The following is a 22,911-nucleotide window of genomic DNA, read 5'->3' as shown; positions in this document are numbered from 1 at the left end:
CCGGGCCGGGCCGGAGGAGGGAGGGAGGGAGGGAAGGCGGGGGGCGGAGTCAGGTGATTCCAAGTCACAAGCCCCGGCGGCCGTGACGTCACGGCTCTTATAGCCGTCCGGAGGGCAGCGCGCAGGAGTCGCGCTCCAGTTCCAGCACGCAGAGCCTCGCGGGTGGACCGTCAGCTGATACCGGGGCCGTTACACGGTAGGGGCACGGCGCGCGTGAGGTGCTCCGGCCGCGCAGACGGTCCGGACGGTCCGGTTGCGCGGGGGGGGGGCTTTTCAGCCTGTCATCCTTGCGTGGTTGCCGGCCGAAGTGAGGAGGCAGGGGTCGCGGCGAGTGCACCGCCGGGTGCTCCGGTGTGCTGCCTGTCACCTGGGCGTTCAGCGGCTCTTTAGCGCTGCGTGGCGTGGCGTGGCGTGGGCTCTGCCCCGGGACGGGGTTCGGGAGAGGTCGGGGTGTAGGACTGACGCCTGGCATCCGCACGCTGAAAACAGACGGTCTAACGCTTCACTCGGTTCCTTCTCTTCTCACCCAGATGGGTTTAAGTTTGGTGATGATTACCACGCTGCAGAAACGTTCGGGTTTTTTTTTTCCCCCCGTGTATAATAATTTATAATTATCATTAAATGTACAATAATCACGGGTAATTTTACTCTTTGAACAGTGCGCACGCTGCTAACAATGATGAGATCTAACGTTCTGCGGGATGTGAGGCGACCGGGTTGAATTTCGCTCGCTGCGGTGCCCTGTGCGCCGGTGGTCGGGCCGGGGGGGCCGGTGGTCGGGCCGGGGTTGGGTTGAGCTCCGCCGTCCCGGCCCGGACTGCGCTCCCGGTAGGTCACGTGGTCCCCGGAGTGCCGGACACACGCCCCGCGCTCGCCGATCTCATTGGACGCGCAAAGTTGCATTTCGGGTTTTGCAGCATTGCTGCTCCGTTGCTGAATTTATGTGCCCGTGGGGTCCGTGTTGACGACGTGTATCATATCCTCCCAGTGCGGGGGATTGTGGACACCTGACTGTGCTGGGCAGCGCAGCTGGGGGGCAGTCTGGCCCAGTGCTTCAGAGCCCTGCAGGTCACACGGAGTTTGGTTAAGCAGAGGTTTTGCTGCAGCCCTTCAAATAATGCAGTTTTGGGAATTCTTATCCATTTGACATTGCCCCGGAGGAGACAAGATTAATGACTGAGACACAGGACCAGTGGTGTAGCAGTATCCCTCTGGCGCGATGTACATTTATGATCTCTAAATGGCCGTCTGCCTGTCGAGCTCAGTCTCCGTGTCTCTGTGATTCCTCAGGAGTTTCTACAGCCAGGCGTGAGAGTTCACCATCGTTCATTTTAGCCGATTGAACCTGTTCACCTGGCTCCTGTAGAGTAACAGTGGGCCACTCTGGGCTTGTGGATACCATGAAGGAGCTGTGGGCGGTCCTGACCCAGTGCTGTCCACCATGACTCTGAGAGTTCGGAATACCCCCCTGAGCCGTCAGTCGGAGAAATCTCAGCCCGCTGGGGAAGGCGAGACTCTGCCGAGCTCTGGAAACTGACCGGTCGAGCTCAGCTGGAAAACTTTTCCAGGTTTGGCGCAGACAGGGTGGCAGAAAATAAGCAGGAACTGGAAGCGAGGGGCAGGAGACCCTGAGGTGGAAATAATCTCACTTGGGGTCGTGGAATTTAGAGCAGGTGACCTCTGGGATTGTCGGAGGACCTCTGTGCGCTGGAGCATAAGGATCTCCTTGGAGAAACTGATGAGCTGTTTCAGTGTCGGCGTTTCGGACATTTGGGAGATTGTGCTGTTCGGCAGGCGCCGAACCTTCTGCAGACCCCCCACCTGAGCCGGGGTCCCAAGCCCACCTCTCCCTGCGGAGTTGCTTCCTCTGCGTTTCTCTCGCGGGTCTCGGGGGTCTGCGGCGGTGGTGTGCACACCTGACGATGTGCAGGTGGCCAGTCCAGGAGGGTCCGCCCGTGCTCGTTTACACGCGTGTGCGGAGCGGTCAGGCCGCGCGCTCTCTGCGGTCGGAGAAGGCCCTGTGAGTTTCTGTCACAGCTGGTGCTCCCCGCGCTGGCAGCCTGGGGGCTGCTGTCCAGGACGGTCAATAGTTCTGGGAGTTCGGTTTGCGGGTGAAATGTCTGCCAGCTCGTCCTTCAATGATCGCGCCAGAGCGAGTATCGATCGGCGCTGGTCGCTGCTGTAGCACAGCCAGCCTGCTCTTCCTGGGGTCACGTTACAGCCCAGCTGACCCCAGCCGGAATGTGGGCGCAGGGTGGGGTTTCTCCTGATATCCGCGGAGCTGGGACACCCCATTTCTCCAGGTGCCGTGTTCGCGCTGACTGACAAACTCGTGACTCACGAGCTGCGAGATGCTGGGGGCGCGAGTCAGGCAGGAAGGCTGCGATGTGTTCACAGTCCCGTGTGCTAATTAATACCGCTCTTTAATGAGCTCCTGGGAGATTAGCCTAACCTTGGTCTGATACAGGTTTTGCCAGAGGTTAGACATTCTTGTAAAGGAAGGAGGGCTTCAGGCTTGTAGCTCACTCCCAATTCTCCTCCTTGTCTTGCCCTCTGACAGTTTGCTGGGCTTTGAACTGGCCTGACGACAAACCTTTGTTTCCCCAATGCTTGAGTAAACAGCGCAGTGGAAATGGACTGAACTGTGCTGAGAAAGCCCTCTCCTCTAATTGGCTCTGAGCTTCTCTTACCGGGTCCCTCCGGAGGACAAGAATCAAGGTACAGGTTTTCTCTGGGGCACGCGTGTGCTGTGCTCTCCTCGCGCTGCTGCGAGGGGAAGGACTGTTTCATTCTGCAACAACACCCTGCTCTCCAGTCGACCCTTTTCAAACGCTGCTGGGAGCAGCACAGATGGGGGTGAGCTGGAGCCCAACCCAGCAGACAAGGGGCACTAGGCAGGATCCGCCCTGGACAGGACAGCAGTCCTTCACGCATAACATAGGTGGAAACTGGATCTTCCAGTGAAAACCCACATGGCCTCAGGAGGACATGCAAACTCCACACAGAATGTTCACCCATGATCTGTGAAGCACTAGTGCTGAGTGCAGTGCTGCTGATCCAGCTTTCGACTGTTAGATGTGTATACTATTATGTATGTTATGTCAAATATAATACTATAACCATGCGTTGCTACTGTATACTCGTGGTTACAGTATTATCATCATCATTTCCTGCTTTTCACAAACCACAGCTGGAAACTGAGTGCCCTTTCCCCTGGGAAGTTGTGTGCAGGAAAAAGCAATGCTGGAAGAGGAGCAGTGGGCAGTGAGTTCCTGTAGCCTAGCTGGACCTGAAACGCTGAAACAGATTTGCAAGTCATCCTGTACGCAGCAGGTCTTTCCACCTGTGACGTCCTCTGACCGCATGGAGAGATATGGCAACAGTTCCTCCATTGTCAACTTACCTCTCATGCAAACAACAGGGATCTGATGTGTTCTCTGGGCTGGTGATCGATATCGAGCTTCTGATAATATCCAGGCTCTGGCAACTCGGCCACCTGGTGCTGGATGGCGTATCGCTGATCCGCTTGCTGTGCCAGCTCTGGGTGTGCCAGATGGTCCGGGACTCTGCCAATTCACACACACAGAAACACGCTTTGAAACTGTTAAAACCTCTAGGCGGGACTTCCTTATCGCAGATTTCATCTACATTTACTTACTGTACGTGCTTGCAGCTTTTCTGGGGGATAGAAGCTGCAGGTGCACCTCATCCTCCAAGCTCCCGTGTTTCCTGCTGAGGAGCTGGTTTCTGGACTTTGCTTGACACGTTTTTTTTTTCTCCAGTTGATGGTATATTTGGGTCGAGCTGAGAGAAATTAATTCTAAATGAAGCAGAAGGATGGTTTTAGCCACAGGGGTTTAAAACGGGCACACGAACATCTGCTCAGCATGTGGGCTGTGACTTTCACACCTCGGAGCCCTGGGCAGGAATACTGTCTTTGTAGGAAAGCCTGTTCTGTTGTGGCCCAGTTAGCTGGGCTGTGAAGGCCGTGTTCATAGAGCTTTCATACAGCTTCTGTTTGTCCATAAATGTCTCCTGTAACAATCTTATCTGTCGGGGTGGACTGACGTGAACCCATTGCCTGCACTCGTGTAGCTGACCGGCTCAGTTGTCGTGGGCTGACGTCCTGTCCACTCCTGTTTATGTTTATGGTGTCTTTCTAATGCACACGTCTGAATATAGATTGTACCTGAGGAATTAGCATCACCTTTGCGGAGTCTGAAAAATTCATAGCATTGTTTTAATTAGTTAATACACGAATAGACATTTGTTTTGGACTTGTTTGACATTGTTTCCTAAAAATGTACAGTAGCTGTGTTGTGTTCACTCACTGGTCACGATAGTGTACTCATGCGGCAGGTATTTTAATATCAGGGCAAGAGTTTAACTGATTTACAATAGTTACAGCTTTGTTTGTGAGTTATTACATAAATGCAAATTGATTAGTAAAATTATAAAAGTGCTAGAATTGCTATGTTATGGTCATCTTTAGCATTCAGTAATAGATGGAAAAGATTACTTTTTTTAATTGTGGATTCTGTGATTTGTTGTGTGTGACCTGTTCTCCAGATATGAGGATTTCTGTGAGCATTTTGGTGTTGAGTTTTGTTTGCATTGTGACTGCTGAAAAAAACTTTTAAAGGAGTTGCAGCCAGCAGTCTCTCTGCTGTGAACAGAGGGTTTGTGATAAGGGTTTGGTGACGGCTTCCCTTTCATTCCAGCTCTGCTTTTAATTAAGCAAAAACTTTATTTTAAAGTAATTGTTGTTGTTATGTTTGTGATAACCATACTTTTGTTAAAATTCTATCTTAAAGATTTAATTGCTGCTAAAACGCACAGGAGGCTTGGCGCTTGTTAAAAACAGAATTCTGGAATTTGCGTTTTGGAAACAAATTGCTGCCGTTGTATAAAAAAAATCTCTAATAGGCTTTTGGAAGCAGAACAGCTCTGCCCATTGCTGTATCTTTTTCCCCGACTGAAACGAAAGCATAAGAGTTAAATTGTTTTAGCACCTGGTTAAATAAAACTGGTTAAATAAAAGTAAAATAAAATCTACAGACATTACAGAGATTTACAACAAAGACATATCATAAAATATTTATATATACTGTAAACATATTGAGCATTATTGGGAGACAGGCTCACTGTTCCTCAGGCTGTGACAGGAGATCACATACTGGGCTGCCAGATCAACTGAGTTCCCTCCTCCCGCTCCCAGTAAGATTGGGACCTGTTGTGATTCTGGCAGGTGTGGGAACTCTGGGATTTGATTTCTGAATTTCGGGAGGAATGTTTCTCTCATCCCAGAGTATCTGTCACAGTGCAGTAGGAAGTGCACCTCTGTCTCTGTTTCTCCCCGATGGCAGTGGGAGCACAGCCTGTCCTCTCTGGGCAGCCAGGTCTGCCTTTGTCGCTCAGCTTCTATGGCCAGACTGTGGTCACTGAGCCTGTACTTTGTCAGGGTCCGTTTCTTTTTGCGGTTCCTTATCTTGGTCAAATATTCAGCTAGTGTGTATTGTCTGTTTAGGGTTCTGTAGACTTCCAGTTTATGTTGTGTTTGTGTGTGTGTGAGATATTGCTGTTTGATCTGTGCTGTGATGTGGTTGAGTCTGGGTTGTGGTGCTCTAGCAGTGCTGTCCTGAGGCTGGCTGGTGTCGGTGTGGCTCAGGTCAGTGAGCCTCAGGACCAGCTGGCTCAGGGGGCTCTGTTTTGGGCTCAGCTCTTGGCTTAGCAGGGCTTTGTGGTGGTAGGTTTTGGTTGCTGTTTTTTAGGTGTAGCCAATACTTTAATACTCTTTCCTGTATGTTTATCAATAGTGGGTACTGGCCTAATTCGGCCCTGCACCTGTTGTTAGGTGTTTTTCTCTGCACACGGAGGATGTTTCTACAGATCTCCATGTGCAGAGTTTCTGTGGGGTGTTTGTCCCATTGAGTGTACTCCTGGTCTGTGAGGGGACCCCACACTTCACTGCCCTATATGGCAATAGGTTGGATTACACTTTCAAATATTTGGAGCCAGATTCTTGTTGGTGGGTTGATGTTGAAGAGCCTCCTTCTTATTGCGTAGAAAGCCCTGAGTGCCTTCTCCCTCAGTGCCTTCACTGCCAGGTCAAAACTCCCAGAAGAGCTGATGGTGAGACCGAGATATGTGTAGCTGGATGTGTGCTCCAATGTGTTGTTGTTGAGTGTGAGTTTGTACCTGTTTCCCTGAGGTCTGGCTTTCTTCTGGAAAACCATAACTCTGGTCTTGTCCAGATTGACTGTCAGCGCCCAGGTCTGACAGTACTGCTCCAGCAGTGCCAGGCTCTGTTGCAGCCTCTGTTCTGTGGGAGACAGCAGGACCAGGTCATCTGCATAGAGCAGGAACTTGATTTCTGTCGTGTAGTGTGAGACCAGTAGCTGCAGACTGCTCCATGATCCTGCTAATTCACAAAGTAGGCAAATATTTTTCCTTTGTGTTTTTGGTGGACGTGTTTGTCTATCAGTGTGTGTAGTGTGTAAATGTGATCAGATGTGCGGTGATCTGGTAAGAAGCCAATCTGACTCTTGCTCAGGACATTGTGTTCGGTAAGGAAGGCCAGTATTCGTGTATTTAGGATACTGCGGAATACCTTCCCCAGGTTACTGTTCACACAGATGCCCCGGTAGTTGTTGGGATCAAACCTATTTCCACTCTTATAGATGGGCGTGATCAGACCTCGGGGAAACATCTGGTTGTCATGATGAGACTGTCTTTCATTGGAAGGTACGCCTATTCCACTCTGAGAATGTAGGGCGGAGGAAAAGTGTCCGTGGTCTTTTCATTGATAAACGTGTGTTAACAAAAACTACAGTATGCTTAAGAGTTGTTCAAACGTTTTTTATTTATTTTTCGGCTGTGCCTGCTAGAGCACCACAATTCACACAATTCAACCACATCACAGATCAGTCCCAGTGTGTGAGATATTGCTGCTTGATCTGTGCTTGATCTGTGATCCGAGCTTTAATAGAGAGCTTATCTCTATTAATTTAACTATCAAGTGGTATTAAATGGAACTTTTTTGTATCGATGGCACTTTTCTGAAATTTAAAAAAAAAAAAACGATTACAATTGGCACGCATGTAGCTTCCTAGAGTTATGAAAACACTTGCTGTGTGTACAAAGTACATGTGGCTGTTTTCACAGCCTTCACTATGTTGTTTTTAAGCCATTTTTTTGACCACACTCGAATATTCTTCTGTCTATCTTTGGAAGGGAAACACAGAAAGCCTTCAAACCAAATGCATTTTAAAGACCACGACTTTAGCCTCCACATAAAACTATCAGTGAGCTAATTCTCTTTTTTTAAACCTCCGGTTTTTCATCGATGCATAATTACGCACTAACTGGAACCCGGGGGGACCGCTGTGTACACACGTTCACAACGCGAGAAATATGGCTCAATACGGCTCAATACTCCGATATCGAGCATGTTCGCAGAAAAGCTTAGAACTATCACTTTTCTCACAAAGTACTGTATATAAATGTACAGTAACATGGTAAAAACACGTACGGGGGGGAGGAGCACGTAAAAACGTTTCCGAAATAACCACATGTAAGACTTTGATGCTTAAAATGTTTAGGGAGAAATGGAATACTGCTGTGTATTTTTTCTTTAAACTGCCAATATCAGCAATATACATTTTACATAATATGTTTGTGTTCCTAAATTAATATTGTTTAAGAGCATGTGAAAGGCATGGTAATCGGAGATTCCCAGAACTTACCTTGTATGATTGGAAACGAATACGTGATCGGATCAACGAAATGCTGTGGTGTTACTTTTTGTCAATGAAAAAAGTATTTTCGTTTACAAAGACGGTCACAAACAATGTGGACCAGGGTAATATGTTGAGTTAACAGTTTGTCCAAGGTCATTCATTATTAAAACTATTAGTAATATCTTTGGTAATGACTGACGCCTAAAATATTTCTGCATAATTAAAATATTTGATAAAGGTGGTAGGTTGTGTACTTTTGTCCAACTGAGCAATCTTGCTTTCATAAAATATACCAACTTTTTAATGTATAATGATTAACATGCTGTAATGCACAGTTTAAATTTAAAAGTCTAAAGAGTATACTACTTAAATTCTTAATTGAGTAAAGATTGTCCCTCAGCAGTGATCGGGATTCGAAACCGGGCGTTTTCTGGTGACAGCTCAGATGCTGTACAGGAGAGGTTGAGCTTTATGAGCTCCACCTGCCGGTTTTACAGGTGATTTAAACCAGCGGCCTTCCAGCCTCAGGCGCAGATCTTTAGCCACAGTGCCACCACACCGCCCGTAATGGGAATATCTCCACGGGCGTGGCAGTGCTGACAGGCCCGCAGTGGAGACGTCTGGGCCTGGTGCTGGAGAGGGAGCAGCAGGCAGTCGGATTAGGATGAACCGGACCAACAGACCAGTTCCCGCTGCCCGGTCTGGGTCTGTGCATTGCCAACAGAGAGAGACCCTTTGGAATCGGCAGGCAGGAAGGTTCCGACCGCGCGACTCCGGGAGCCTTCGTCTCTGGGTCGTGACACTGCTGGGAGAAACACGGGCACTGAAGAGCTGTTCAAGCCTCGCTTCTCAAGCCAGACGTTTGGACGTGATCCCAGTCCCTTGCTGTTTGTGGGGGTTTTTTAAATATAGATCCATGCATCCGTTATTTGGGAAGCCGTTTTCTCCTCGGGAGTGTTGTGGCTACTGGAGTGTAGGTGGAGACTCCACCCTGAATAAGAAGCCAGTCTGCTGCAGGGTGTGTTCACTCCCACCCACTCACACACAACTCGCAGCCCAGCCTGGGATCGAACCTGGGACCTGAGAGCTGTGGGCAGCAGTGCTAGCTGCCCTCAGTTGAACCAGCTGTGCTTCAGGTACGGCGAACCTCGCTCGGCGAGCCGCTCGGACGAGTGGTGCCAGCTGATGTCACTTCTGCTTTAGAGTGAAGAACTTCATTTTCCTGGGAAATGATCCTCTGTTACTCTAGAACCTGAGTGAGAGTCCTAGAGCCTCAATAGCCTTTGTGATCGGCGGCGAGATGAAGCTGTTAATAGGAGTCTGCAGGCTCTGGAGGCTGTGCCCTTTCTCTCCTGGGGAGCTCTTGCTCTAAGCTAAACCAACATCCGTCGCACGTTGAAGTTCACTCATCTCTGTGGGATTAGGTCTGCGTCACCCGGTGGCACCAGCGCATGCGCTGTGAGGGGCTGTGAGCCCGTTGGCTCTTGAAGCAGCGTGGTGAGGAAGTGTCTTCTTCCCACCCAGCTGGCACCGTAGTCCCTCGGGAGGGGCAGGAGAGCCAGTCGGCTGTGGGTGTAGAGAACAGAGCTGCTGTGGGACTTTGAGAACCCGCTGTGTGGAAGAGGGTGCACACAGGGGAAGTGCGCAGATCTTGAGGTCGATGTGTGAGGTTCTTGCTTCACAAGATGTGTTCGACGTGCTGTGACGGAGGGCAGAGGGAAGTAAAAGACTTCTTGGAGCTGGAAGTGAGGAAGTAGAGACGTGTTGCAGAGTTCTGGTTGTGTAACTGCTTTGCTGGTGCAACACCGATTTCGTTCCCCCGTGTGCTTCCTGCCAATCAGCTGTCACTCCTCTGCCTCAGAATCCCATGGGGTGCTTATCTGTTTTCTAACCTGTCCACAAATGGTGTCAGTCCTGTGTAAATTCAAGGCAGGAATCTTCTGTCCTTTCTATTTGCGGTCTGAACGTTCATTGGTTCCTGAGAACAGCAATGAGCATGTACCTGATGGTAGACTAATCGACATGCCTTCTCTGTGTTTCATGTACAGTGGGGCATCTTTGCTGAATGTTTTTTCAGTAGCACGGCTTGACATCAAGCTGTATGATGGATTTTCTGAGCCATGCCTCTGTTGGGTCAGCTAATTCACACTCGACCTCGACAAATAATGAACTCCTACATGTATGTATTAAAAAGGGCTTATGTTCTTAAGGTAGAAAGAGGAGTTTTAAAGATTATGGCAGGGAAAACAGGAATTTCCATGTTGCTCAATTGGTTAATATGACAGATTTCGATCAAGTCTGAAATTGCACCACTAGGAACGGGAGGAGAAAGCAGCTTTGTTGCTGGTGTTGATCTGTGAACTCGGGTTCCCTTTCTGATGTGTTTCAGGGGCTCTGTGCTGAAAGTGATTGCCCGTCATCACCATGGGGAGAAGGGTTAGTTAGGTGAACAAGCAGCAGAAGAAGCTGCAGGTGGCGTTTGTGAGAATAAATGTGAACGAGGAGGGGAGGAATAATGTGCGTTTACTTGTGCACAGGGAATGATGGTTGTTTAATTGTCCAGCTTCTGGACTCTCGGCTGTCCTGCCTGGGAACGTTGCTAGTTTTGGGCCTTTTTGGAGAGAGAGTGGAGAGTGCCCTGGGAGCAGTTCAGAAGCTCACGGGTGAACACTGAATACGCCCTTTCCGTTTTTAAAAATAAAATATACAGCCATGAGTGAAAGGGACATGAAATACTATTCTAGTGCTCTTTGATTGCTTTAGAGGCTCTCTAGCCTAAGAGCTCAGGGACTCTTGTAATTGAGAGCTGTTATGCTAATTGCTACACCAGCTTTTTAGTGCGGACTTCTTGAGCTCACAGAGTACGATGTGTTTAAATACCCGGGGTCCTATTGTCTGTAGAGCTGTTATAGAATGTACCTGTCTCTGTCTGCCGTAGTCGAGCTGGAGAATAAAATGCACAGAGAGAGAGGAGACCTTTCGGTTGCGGTACACCCACCTGGCTTTTAAATTAGAATGGAAAGTTTCTGAGTTGCTGAGTCATTAGCGTGACGTAATCCCCCTCTGTTTACTGCCCGGCGCTCGGGAGTGGTCGATCAGATGACGAGATAATGATGTCATGGAGCTGGGGTACATTTGGATGCTCACTGGTAGGGTGAGGGTGTACAGGCTGCCCCATCTCTTTGGGAGAGATTTATTTCCTTGCTTTGGGAAAGGCGAAGCGTGTTTTCATGGCACTCTGCTGTGTTTGTTGGGCTATGTTGTCTTCCTCTAGCTGAGGCCTCCCTTCAAGTGATCATGTTGGCCAAGAAAAAAACTCTTAGCAATATGTAACTTTCTTATTAATAATTTACAGCACCTCCTGCTTTGTAATCAGCTAATCGCAGCCCCTGGCATTCTACAGTGGGTCCAGGGAGGGACTCTGTGTGGCGGGATGTTTAATTGGAAACTGGGAGGGTTGATTGCATCATGTTTCTCAGCCTGTTGTGCTTGACTGGAGCTGCTGCCCAGCCTGGACAGGCTCACTGCTGCTGACGTACAGAGGCGCACTGATCACACCTCTCACACGATCTGCCCTTGTTTCGGGGGCGCACAGATGGAAGCTGGGGTTAATGGCTTAAGATCGCTTTAAAGCAAGCGTGTCCGTCTCTGTAGTGAAAATGTTATGGGAACAACAATGCAAACCTGTTTTTTTTAACGTGATATCTTTTAGTTTTTTTTATGCTATGTTCAGGAGTCAAGAAATTAGACACACTTTGAGAATGTGAGAACTTTGAGAGTCTCCGTGATCCCTTTTGGATCACAGCCTGATGATGGGGCTCTGATTCCCTTGATATTCTTTCCCCTGTCGGGGTTCTCTGGAGCCGGTGACTGACGGGCCCTGTCCCGGGACAGTTTGCCCTGTCGGGGTTCTCTGGGGCCGGTGACTGACGGGCCCTGTCCCGGGACAGTTTGCCCTGTCGGGGTTCTCTGGGGCCGGTGACTGACGGGCCCTGTCCCGGGACAGTTTCCCCTGTCGGGGTTCTCTGGGGCCGGTGACTGACGGGCCCTGTCCCGGGACAGTTTGCCCTGTCGGGGTTCTCTGGGGCCGGTGACTGACGGGCCCTGTCCCGGGACAGTTTGCCCTGTCGGGGTTCTCTGGAGCCGGTGACTGACGGGCCCTGTCCCGGGACAGTTTGCCCTGTCGGGGTTCTCTGGAGCCGGTGACTGACGGGCCCTGTCCCGGGACAGTTTGCCCTGTCGGGGTTCTCTGGGGCCGGTGACTGACGGGCCCTGTCCCGGGACAGTTTCCCCTGTCGGGGTTCTCTGGGGCCGGTGACTGACGGGCCCTGTCCCGGGACAGTTTCCCCTGTCGGGGTTCTCTGGGGCCGGTGACTGACGGGCCCTGTCCCGGGACAGTTTGCCCTGTCGGGGTTCTCTGGGGCCGGTGACTGACGGGCCCTGTCCCGGGACAGTTTCCCCTGTCGGGGTTCTCTGGGGCCGGTGACTGACGGGCCCTGTCCCGGGACAGTTTGCCCTGTCGGGGTTCTCTGGGGCCGGTGACTGACGGGCCCTGTCCCGGGACAGTTTCCCCTGTCGGGGTTCTCTGGGGCCGGTGACTGACGGGCCCTGTCCCGGGACAGTTTGCCCTGTCGGGGTTCTCTGGGGCCGGTGACTGACGGGCCCTGTCCCGGGACAGTTTGCCCTGTCGGGGTTCTCTGGGGCCGGTGACTGACGGGCCCTGTCCCGGGACAGTTTCCCCTGTCGGGGTTCTCTGGGGCCGGTGACTGACGGGCCCTGTCCCGGGACAGTTTCCCCTGTCGGGGTTCTCTGGAGCCGGTGACTGACGGGCCCTGTCCCGGGACAGTTTCCCCTGTCGGGGTTCTCTGGGGCCGGTGACTGACGGGCCCTGTCTCTGGACAGTTTGCCCTGTCGGGGTTCTCTGGAGCCGGTGACTGACGGGCCCTGTCCCGGGACAGTTTCCCCTGTCGGGGTTCTCTGGGGCCGGTGACTGACGGGCCCTGTCTCTGGACAGTTTGCCCTGTCGGGGTTCTCTGGGGCCGGTGACTGACGGGCCCTGTCCCGGGACAGTTTCCCCTGTCGGGGTTCTCTGGAGCCGGTGACTGACGGGCCCTGTCCCGGGACAGTTTCCCCTGTCGGGGTTCTCTGGGGCCGGTGACTGACGGGCCCTGTCTCTGGACAGTTTGCCCTGTCGGGGTTCTCTGGAGCCGGTGACTGACGGGCCCTGTCCCGGGACAGTTTGCCCTGTCGGGGTTCTCTGGGGCCGGTGACTGACGGGCCCTGTCCCGGGACAGTTTCCCCTGTCGGGGTTCTCTGGAGCCGGTGACTGACGGGCCCTGTCCCGGGACAGTTTGCCCTGTCGGGGTTCTCTGGGGCCGGTGACTGACGGGCCCTGTCCCGGGACAGTTTGCCCTGTCGGGGTTCTCTGGGGCCGGTGACTGACGGGCCCTGTCCCGGGACAGTTTCCCCTGTCGGGGTTCTCTGGGGCCGGTGACTGACGGGCCCTGTCCCGGGACAGTTTCCCCTGTCGGGGTTCTCTGGGGCCGGTGACTGACGGGCCCTGTCCCGGGACAGTTTCCCCTGTCGGGGTTCTCTGGGGCCGGTGACTGACGGGCCCTGTCCCGGGACAGTTTGCCCTGTCGGGGTTCTCTGGGGCCGGTGACTGACGGGCCCTGTCCCGGGACAGTTTGCCCTGTCGGGGTTCTCTGGGGCCGGTGACTGACGGGCCCTGTCCCGGGACAGTTTCCCCTGTCGGGGTTCTCTGGGGCCGGTGACTGACGGGCCCTGTCCCGGGACAGTTTGCCCTGTCGGGGTTCTCTGGAGCCGGTGACTGACGGGCCCTGTCCCGGGACAGTTTGCCCCATGAGACGCCACTGAAAGGTCTGAACTTCTTTATCTCCCCCCCCCTCGTTGCAGATAGCCTTCGTCGTCCCAGATGAGTTACGAGACGCCTCCTCCGTACCCCGGCCCGGGGCCCTCTGCGCCCGGCTACCCCCCCTACATGCAGCAGCCCAACCCGGGCTACCCCGGCCCCAACCCGGGCTACCCCAACTACCCCCCGGGCCCCACAGGACCCTACCCTGCACCGGGACAGCCAGCCTTCCAGGGCTACCCACAGCAGCCCTACGGGCCCCCCGGACCTGTGTACGTCGAGGCGCCGAAGAATACAGGTGAGCCTCCAGGGTGGAGCCCCCGGGCAGACAGAGCCAGGACCCCCTCAGTAACTGAGCATGCAGGACTGGCTTGAGCTCGGAGTACGGCTCGCTCGTCACACGCACAAGTGCAGTGAAATACTTATTTGCACATGTGCTCCAAGACAAAGACACTATTAAGGAAACACCAGCGTAAACACAGAACAACGGCTGCAACAACAGCAAGGTTAAATAAAACTCCAACTCTAATATTAGTTCCTGTCCTTTACACACACGTGCTCGTGTTGAGCTTGGCTCTGGGCTGATCCTTTATAAGGAGTGTCAGCGAAGCCAGTGCAGTACAGCTGACCGCTTTTAACACTGAGCGGAGCGTGGTCAGACCAAGAGACCCGCTGGCTTACAGGAGAAGGGCGCTTGTTTCTAGGATCCGAGGACAGAGAGACTTCAGCTGCCACGGCTACTGTTCTCAAAGGAATTTGGGGAGATCCTAGTTCACGTGTTTAAAGACCGATCGTATTGATCGTGATATCACACATTTCTGTTCACTGTGTTCACATGGTCCCATATGTGTGACGCTGTTGAAGATTGTAATAATAATTTAACATTATCTGAAAATATCTTTTTGATCTTTAGCTCTTTAGAACTTTCCGTATAAACCTTTGCACCCTGGCTCCGTGTAAAAACGTTTGGTGGAGAAATCATTTAGACTTTGGAGTGTTGTTTACGGTATATTTTTGGCACATGATCGAACATTGTATTTCAGAAAAATACTTGTATCTGTGGAACGTGTGTCCATTTGGCTAGAATTAACAACTTCCAGTTGTGTTTATGCAGCTGAACCTGAGATTTCACCAGTACAGTGTCTGAAGCAAGAGGCCCATGAGCCAGCCTGGGGCTGTCAGTGGTGTTGGTGGACCAGTAAGAATAAACCAGAACTTCAAAATAAACATCCAGTATGGATCCAACCTTTGAATGACTTTAGTTGTTGGAATTATGCAGCGTTCAGAAGCGTAAGGGGGGGCGAGGGGGGTTAACCCTGGTGTCAGTCTGGCCTTTCAGAAGATCTCCCTCAACAAAACTGAAAATGTTTCTACCTCCTCTGCTGGTGCAGAATGGCCTCTGTGTGTCTCCCAGGTGGGGCTGCACTTCAGGTGTATGAAGTGGGTCCCCTCCTGTCTGTAAACACTTGGGGATGAGAGGTGGCATTGAAAGATGAGCAATTCATTTAGAAAGAAGAAAGAGGTCCAGTGCTCCTGAAGAGTTGCAGGGTTGGGGTACAGTGACCGGCTGCACAGGCCTGTTGTTACTGGGCATCTTGGTGGCTCCAGGCTCCTGTTTCGCTCTCTTCTGTTCTGTGCACCGTCCTGGGAGAACTGAACCCAATTTAAAAAGACTGGTAGGACATTCCTAATGCCTCCAGAACACAGTGTGCAATTCGATCCCCTACTTTGTGCTAGTGGTATGCCATCTTTCCAGAGAAATATTGCTTCCCTTCAATGAGGGAGACAGATTCTTATCTTTAGAAAAGCAGAATATTCTGCATGCTGACCAGGGCATTGAAATGCAGGCTGCCCTGTGCGAGATGAAGGCATGAAAGATTCACAAGCCGCGCAAGGCAGCAGGCAGGGGTTTTCCTGCTGCGCGGGGTGTGTGCAGCGTTCTGAACTCGCTCAGGAAGCTGAGGCGAAGGTGCAAACAGCTCTGCAGCAGCTGCAGCACAGCGGCGCAGCGACATCAGTGAGATAGATCCCAGTACAGGAAACACGATCCTACAAGCACTTCTCACGTTGCTAGTAGACAACTTAGCCCGGCCTTTCGTGTAATCTTCCTTGTGATCACTCTGAACCAAAGACCGATGTAAATAGCAGTGTTTCTTCTAGCTGCTGGTAAAAAAGCAATCGTGGGAAAGTGACTGATTAGAGAACCTCCAGCCTCTGAACAGTAGATTGATTTTGTGAATGAGATTTTAACATTTTCTGTCGTATTGCAGTCAGAAAGGTTTAGCAAATCTACATACTCTCTATAGAAGTATCTCCCCGTTAAAACCTGAGTACACTTTCTGAAGTGTCTGTGTAGACTGTTTTTTTTGTATTTTGGCATAGTTTGATTAATAATTATTTAACCTCCCATCTTTGTTAGAACAATGTAAATATTTCTATCAAAAGTGCAATTGTAAACTAAAAAGAAAAGGTGAAGGAAAAAGGCTGAACATTCTATGAATATTATGCTTGTAAAATGTTACATTGCTAAATAAGAAAGGAGTTAAACCCTGCAGATTTATCAGCAATATCTCTTTGAAGATGAAACCACGGCTCTTGCTTCGCTCAGGAGAAGTCCTGCCCTTTAGCACGGGGCCTCTGCGTCTCTGTGAAAGGGAGCGAGGCGTTGATGTTCACCGGTGAAACACCGTGAAGGATCTGTAAATATCTGCTTGCCTTCCGGTGGGGGTGTTGGGGAAAATTTCTGACGTTATCCTCATTAAAACAACTGATCTGGAAAAATATTCATAGATTGCGCAATAAGAGGTGCCACTCAAGTCCCCTGGCACTCCTTTTGTATTTGTGTATGTCGCATCCATGATCACCGTTCAGACAATCGAACTACAGGACTCCACTGGACAAGCGTGACATTGAGACTTTCTCCCAGCCCGAGGGAGGAAACTCCTGGCGGCCATGCGAGGAGACGAGATCCTCTCTCCTGGGCTCGCTGGCCGCAGAGCCAAAGCGAGCCGATGGTGTGTGCCAGCTGGGCGCTGCAGGAGAGCTCTCGGTTCCCCTGAACCAGCTGGGCGTTGCAGGATCCTTGGGGTTGAGAGTCTGCTTTCATAGACGTTTACAGTTCTGCGTTTCAGAGAAGAAGGGATGACCCAGCGCGTTCCACAATCCCTGCCTCTTCTGATGAAAGCCTTCCTGCGCGGGTCACAGGGGAGAGCCCACCGCGCACACCTGGGCACACAGACCCTGGGGCCGCCCAGCGAATGGGCTACAGACAGGCTGCGCAGTCGGAACGTTTCCCTGGTAACAGCAGGGCGTCTGTTTGTATAGCCGGTGCATTAGAGAGCTGCCAGGAGAGAGCTTTTACTCTGGGGGCTTTATCAGGAGCTCCCAACTAGACCGGAAAATACTAGAGCCACAAAGAGTGAGACTTGCTAGTCAATTATAAACCACTTTGTACACACTGCGCCAAGCTGCTTCTGTAGTCCGCTGTTTGAATATCCTCAACTACCAGGAAGGTACAGCTGTTGGTACATGGGTGTTGGAGAGCAGGAACACATCGTCTTGGGACTGTGGACGTGCTAGCAGGTCTGCGGGTGCCTTCTTAGCTCTTTTTTTTCCCCCTGACTATTTGAAAATCCCTTTTAGTTTCACTGTGATCTCTGAGTCATTGCTTAGATTGAGCCAAGTCCCTGAAACATCCCTACATTAAAGGAACAGTGAACCTTTGCCAATGCTTTGGCCCTGTTCTACTTTTTAACAACTAACAACTATCGACGGCCACTAAGGAAAACGACGAATTAAGGGTCCAGGCTGTTGAACCGAGAGCCTAGCTGGAGTGAAAGTCAGGAGAGAGCAGCAGGCCAGGATCAGGACAGGGGAACTGAGCTGCTTACTGTGTAGAGAGTAAGCAATCCTGCTATGCAAGGGTCAGCAGCCCCCTGCTCCCTCGGCTCACTTGCACAGCCCGCGAGTGGTGTGGTCCGAGAGCGCTCTGGTTATCTCTCGGTGTCAGGCACCACCTGTCCTCTGCGCAGGCTGTGGCGTTTGCGAGGTAAATCATTCATCCAGCGCGCCAGGGAAGGAGTCTTATCGCCCCTCTCTTTTAATTAATGGCAGGGCTGAAACGGAGAAGCACAAAGCGCGGGTAGATTGGAGCCTGCCAAGCTGGGAGCAGTCCTGCCAGCGGACAGGAATACAGGCACGGCCTGAACTTGACTTCTGCTTTGGCACTGGGTCTTCCCCAGAGTAAGGAGAGCAGCAGCCACCGATTCCTGATGTGCTTTGGCCTTCTGAGGACAGGGTAGCAGAGAGATGCGTGGCTCGCGCAGATAAGAGGCTTGAAGAACTCGATCATCGCTGATCCGATGATACTGGGCGTAGGAGCTGGGCTGTGCTTGTGCCCTCTGACCTCCCTAGGGAGCCCCCTTAATTCTCTTCCTGGCCCTGAAGGTCCTTCTCAGTTCTCCACTTGTGGACTGGGCAGGGGTGGGTGGAACTGGTCCCCTGTTCGGCGTACAGTGAGCTGAGCTCACGTGGGCCGTCGACTCCAGGCCCCGGCTGTGTCGCAGTCTGAGCTCGCCTGCGGCCCGCCGGCAGTGTTCACTTCCTGTCTCGCACCTCCACTGCCACCTCCCACGGTTTCCCTGGCGATCCCACGGCGACTGGAAGCAGCTGGGCTGCCCCTCCTCCCCCAAAACCACAACCACAGAGGCCCCGCGGACGACGCCTTCCCAGAGTGCCGCGGCCGCGGCCGCCTGCTCCCCACGGCCCTGCCGGCTCGGAGCGGCGGGCTGGTGCGCGCAGACGGCAGCTTGGGGTTCCTGGCCCTCTGCTCGAAGGGCATGCTGCAGAGTCGGGGGTCGTGTTACTGGCTATTAGCTTTTGTAAGAAAATGGTTCACCGGTAATACATCGGTTAGAACCATTCGAGTGCCTCTTAACCCTCGACAGCCGTCAGTGAGGGAGATGCGACTGCAGGGTGGCTGAAGCCCGAGGGCCCGAGGAGGCGTGCCGAGGGGCGGGGACAAGCTGGTGGACGTGCTGTGGCCTGCAGGCAGACAGGGCAGAGGAAACGAGCAGAGCGCTGGACAGAGAAGAGCAGGAGCCTGTTGACTCCAGGATTTACCTGTAAGCAGGTCCTGGCAACGAGCCAGTGTAATCTGACAAACCTGGTTTCCTCGGGTGTTTTGTCGGCTGTTTAAGTTCAGGGAAAGTGCAGCTGGAGAGGAGAGGAGGTATTTGTTTAAATGTAAAAACTGCTTTTCATACGAACTTGGGCTCTTTAATGTACTCTAGCGAGAAGTTAGTTCTGAGGTGTTTTAGTCTGACAAGACAAGTCTTCGTCACTTCCCACCTGAGTGATGTTTTCACTTCGCTGGGATCCTGGAGCATCAAGAGCAGCTATTCTGTTTTGAAAAGCAGAAGTTGTAGTTAGACGTTGACGTATTTCTAGATACGTGTGAAAAGTGCATTTTGAAACTGCGTCCTGGGTTGGCTTTGTGGGGGAAGCAGAGAGATATCCTACGGACGGTCTAGCCCATTTTCAAACCAGTGGTCTGTGCGCATTTCTTGGGGACCTGCTCCACTGGTCTGCGTTCGGTTCAACAGACGTGTTGTAAAACATGTTTATTAAGGGAAGTGAAATTCTCATGAACACAGTGCAATAGTAGGACCTTGTTTGCAATGCCTTCTGCCCACTGGTTTCCTCGTTACAGAATCATGTTAAAGGCCACGGTGCTGGTCTCAAAGACCTGTCATTCAAAACTGTTTAAGGAACTGAATCTTTAGTCTGCAGCCAATAAGTACATTAAAATTAGAAAGTTAAGTAGTGAAATGTGTGTTTTACAGGCTAGACTTATAAGATTAACTATATTCTTTGTTCAAGCCATTAGGCAGGACTCTGTGTCAAGCGCCTGGATGTAAGATGCCACAGATGTAAATCTGCGCTGCCTTTGGGCCAGAATTGGATCTTTTGGCTACTGTTAGTTCGGTAACCCTGACAGCCCTTTATAATGGAGCTTGTAAATCGGAGGTTCTGACCCGGGTCCTGGAGAGCCAAAATCCTGCTGCTTTTCGGGGCATAACTGAACCGTTAATTGACCCGATCGCAGAATTACTTTTAATTGTGTTCTCCGATTCTAAACACGCCAGAGATTGACTATTTGACAGATAGTGAGCCCGTTGCTCTTGTCTGGTCCCGAGATCCTCGGAGCGCTCGTGTTTGTGGACGGATAATCCTCTTTGTTTTCCCAACAAGCGGTTTCCAAGAAGGAGGGCTCTGCGGAGAGGAGGAGGGGGAGGTGGGTGGACTCAGCCGTGCAGCGGAGGGGCTGCTTTAATGAGCACGGGAGCCTGGGGGACTGCAGCCCCACAGCGCCACCCAGGGGGCAGCACCTGATGTGCAGCAGAGCAGGGCGGCCAAACGCACGCAGAAGCACTGAGATCGGGGGAACAGATGCACAAATTTGAATTTCTCTCCTGCTTTTACAGCACGTCTGGGTTTGCGCTTGTGCAACACCTCCTTCCTTACAGACCCGGCCGATCCGATGCGCTCTCTCTGGGCCGTGGTGGCTGGATTGTCGGATGTTGTCTTCTTTTCTTTGCAGTGCTCTTGACGGGCGCGTTGCAAATCAGAGGCTTGCATTACACATCTCTGTCATCGTTTCGAGTATTTGTGACATTTTATCAGACACCAGCTGCGATCAGGGATGTATTGCTCCTCCTCGTCTTGTTTCTGGCTGTGGTGATCTTTCTGCATTCATGTTGCCGCAAGAAGCGAGACGCACAATCTGGAGTTTTGCCTGCACTGTATGAAAAGTGGTCAGGAGAGGGGTCACACCGGCACTAGATTGTGCTGTACGAACACTCTTAAAGGATCGGCCAGCCTGTGGGCACAGTGTGCGTCTGTATGACACAGAGACACCCCCACCCCCCCAAGGCAAGGTGCAGACGTGCTTGAGTCTGGTCTGCTGTATCATCTGTGTCGCAGCTCCCTCTACAGCTTGCAGTAGTGTCTTAGATAAGAGCATTGATCTGTAGCCGCTGTGTTGTGCTAATTGAGCTGCTCTCAAGTCAGCAGTAGTTTGTCACTCTGCTCCCCGATGCCAGTACGGGTCGTACCCTTCCCGCGTTCTGGGCGGGACAGTGTCGTGGGCCGGGAGGCGCTGCTTTTTTTTGTAGGTGCCAGAGGCTCCCCTCTGAATTCGGGCGCCCTCTCGGGACGTCCCACTCTTTCTGGAGTGGGAGAGTCCGGATCCGGTCCGTCTCGGCCCGGCCCAGCCCAGCCCAGTCCTGGCCTTCCTGCCAGTCTGCTGTCTGCGCATGGAGGACGCAGGGGCTTTCAGAAACAGGTCGAGGGAGGCTCCCTGCAGTCAGTGGAGTTCTCTCCTGTGGTTTGAGTGCCAGCAATCCCAGTGACGGGGGCTGTGAGCTGGGGCAGGCCCGAGAGGGCCCGCGGGTCAGGCGTGGCGCCCGACTGTGCTGGCCCCCCTGACCGCTCTCTCTGCTTGCTGCGCAGTGTACGTGGTGGAGGAGCGGCGCCAGGACAACTCCGGAGAGGGCGCCTGCCTGACGGCCTGCTGGACGGCGCTCTGCTGCTGCTGCCTGTGGGACATGTTCACCTAGCCCCCCGCCCCCGGACCCCCAGCACCCTGCACCCTGCACCCCAGCACCCTGTACCACCCTGCACCACCCCCCGCAGCTTTCGAGGACTCCCTCAGCCTCTCGGAGCGCACTGTGACCCCACTGTACCCCACTTCTGCAGCCCTGCCTCGTATCCTCGATGCTCCCGCAGAGGGGCAGACTGGCCCGGGCTGACTCTTGGAATCGGTCCGGAGGGTTTTTTAAAAAAAGCAACAATTTTTGTTTTGTGTTAAGTTTATGGGATTGTTTTTTGTCTTGGAGATGTTATTAGCAATATATTTTTCCTGATTAAAACCTTATTAATATATTTGAAACTTGTAACTATCCTTTTAATTTTTACATTCCTAGAATGTGACTGTAGAAAAAAAAACAAAATAAAGTTAGTTGCCTATGTGAATAATCAGAATTGCACAATTAATAAATTATTCCTTTAAGGTATTTTGGTGTTGTCTTTTTTTTTTATTCCCCCAGTCTGTCATGAGCTGCTGCAGAGCAGTTCTGATCCTGAAGAGCCCCAGTTTTGGAAAACGTGCACATACCGCCTGCGACTGAGCACACAGTGTAGATGTTCCAGTTCTGTGCACACGGCTGATTTAATGGGGATCTCGAGACCCTGCTGGACTGGGGCTCCTTGTCGGGGCTGTGTGCCACAGTGATCCCCCCTGACTGCACCTAGCGACGAGCCTGACCGGCGCGAACCCGAGTCCGCCGGCCGGGTTGCTCTGCAGGGGAGGGTGTCTGGGAGACGGCTCGGCTGCCCTGTGTTTCCCAGAGCTGCTGGTTGCCGGGGAGGGGCCGGGGAGAAGCCACGTTGGGCAGCGTGACCTTTCCTCCGGCGCCAAGAGGCCGGGGGCTCTGCCTGCCTGCTCTGTGCCTGGCGCTGGAGTTGCAGGATATTCTGGGAGGGGAGGAGCGACTCGGTCTCCCAAACCCAAGTCCAGCTTCGGTTTCTCCGGTGCAGCATGGAGACGGGCAGGAATAACAGGCGGAGCCCCCGAGCAGGAGACGGTGGGGGTGGCGGGCGACCCCCCCGAGCGGAGCCCGTTGTTTCAGCCTCTCCCTGGCGATGGCTTCCATCTGCTCGGGGCCCATGGGCGCGGGCTCCTGTGGGAGGGGGGCCCTGCTTGTTCCTGCTCGCCCGGAGCGGCGGCGGGGAGAGGCTTCGGAGCTCTTGGCAGTTCACCATGGCAACGGTCCAAGTGGAACTCGGACGTTGGCGTGAGCCGGCCTCTCCTCGAGAACAACAAGCGGGGAAGCAGAGGAAGGATTCTTGCCTTCTGAGCTCCTGAAAGGATTTTTTTGCGGGATAAACACCCGCTGTCCTTTTGAAATCGGGCGAATGCGTGACGGCCCTGTGGCTCTGGGGAGGCAGCTGAGAGCCCCCCCCTCACACAGCTGGGGTGGGTCAGATTGGGGTGACCCCTCTTCCAACCTGCTGCTGAGCTATTGCCCCTCACAGGAGCAGGACTGACCGGGGCTTATATTGTATAATAAAAAATAGCTTTCAATAAAATGATTCTTAGGAGATATTTTTTGTGATATGATGTTGCTTTTTTCCCCGCGAGTGAAAGGCCAGCAGGGGAGGAGACTAAGACCCATTGTGGTGCTCCTGCAGGGGCCTCCTGGGGCTGCGATCACGTGACGCCCGCACTGGGAAGGAGGG

At 52.5% G+C, this 22,911-nt stretch overlaps 1 protein-coding gene across 1 annotated transcript; it reads left to right on the top strand.

The window, feature by feature from the left end:
* Window positions 1-36: 36 nt before the first annotated feature.
* Window positions 37-21,686, top strand: LOC148650739 (cysteine-rich transmembrane module-containing protein 1-like). The gene is made up of 3 exons (XM_088604836.1): window positions 37-196; window positions 13,656-13,909; window positions 21,124-21,686. Exons 2-3 carry the CDS (start codon window positions 13,675-13,677, stop codon window positions 21,228-21,230), a joined length of 342 nt encoding a protein of 113 aa, XP_088460962.1. The 5' UTR covers window positions 37-196; window positions 13,656-13,674; the 3' UTR covers window positions 21,231-21,686.
* Window positions 21,687-22,911: the final 1,225 nt, after the last annotated feature.

Source organism: Lepisosteus platostomus, chromosome 13 (genome assembly GCF_059453375.1).
Source record: "Lepisosteus platostomus isolate fLepPlt1 chromosome 13, fLepPlt1.hap1, whole genome shotgun sequence".
NCBI classification, from domain to species: Eukaryota; Metazoa; Chordata; class Actinopteri; order Semionotiformes; family Lepisosteidae; genus Lepisosteus; species Lepisosteus platostomus.
Note: the sequence above shows the minus strand (reverse complement) of the source record. Positions and strands in the feature narration are given on the sequence as shown.

What these genes read in the sequence shown, in the direction of transcription:
- LOC148650739 (XM_088604836.1), top strand. Translation starts at nt 13,675, where the DNA reads ATGAGTTACGAGACGCCTCCTCCGTACCCCGGCCCGGGGCCCTCTGCG. An exon ending in CGAGGCGCCGAAGAATACAG is followed by an intron (nt 13,910 to 21,123) that starts GTGAGCCTCCAG and finishes CTTGCTGCGCAG; the next exon opens with TGTACGTGGTGGAGGAGCGG.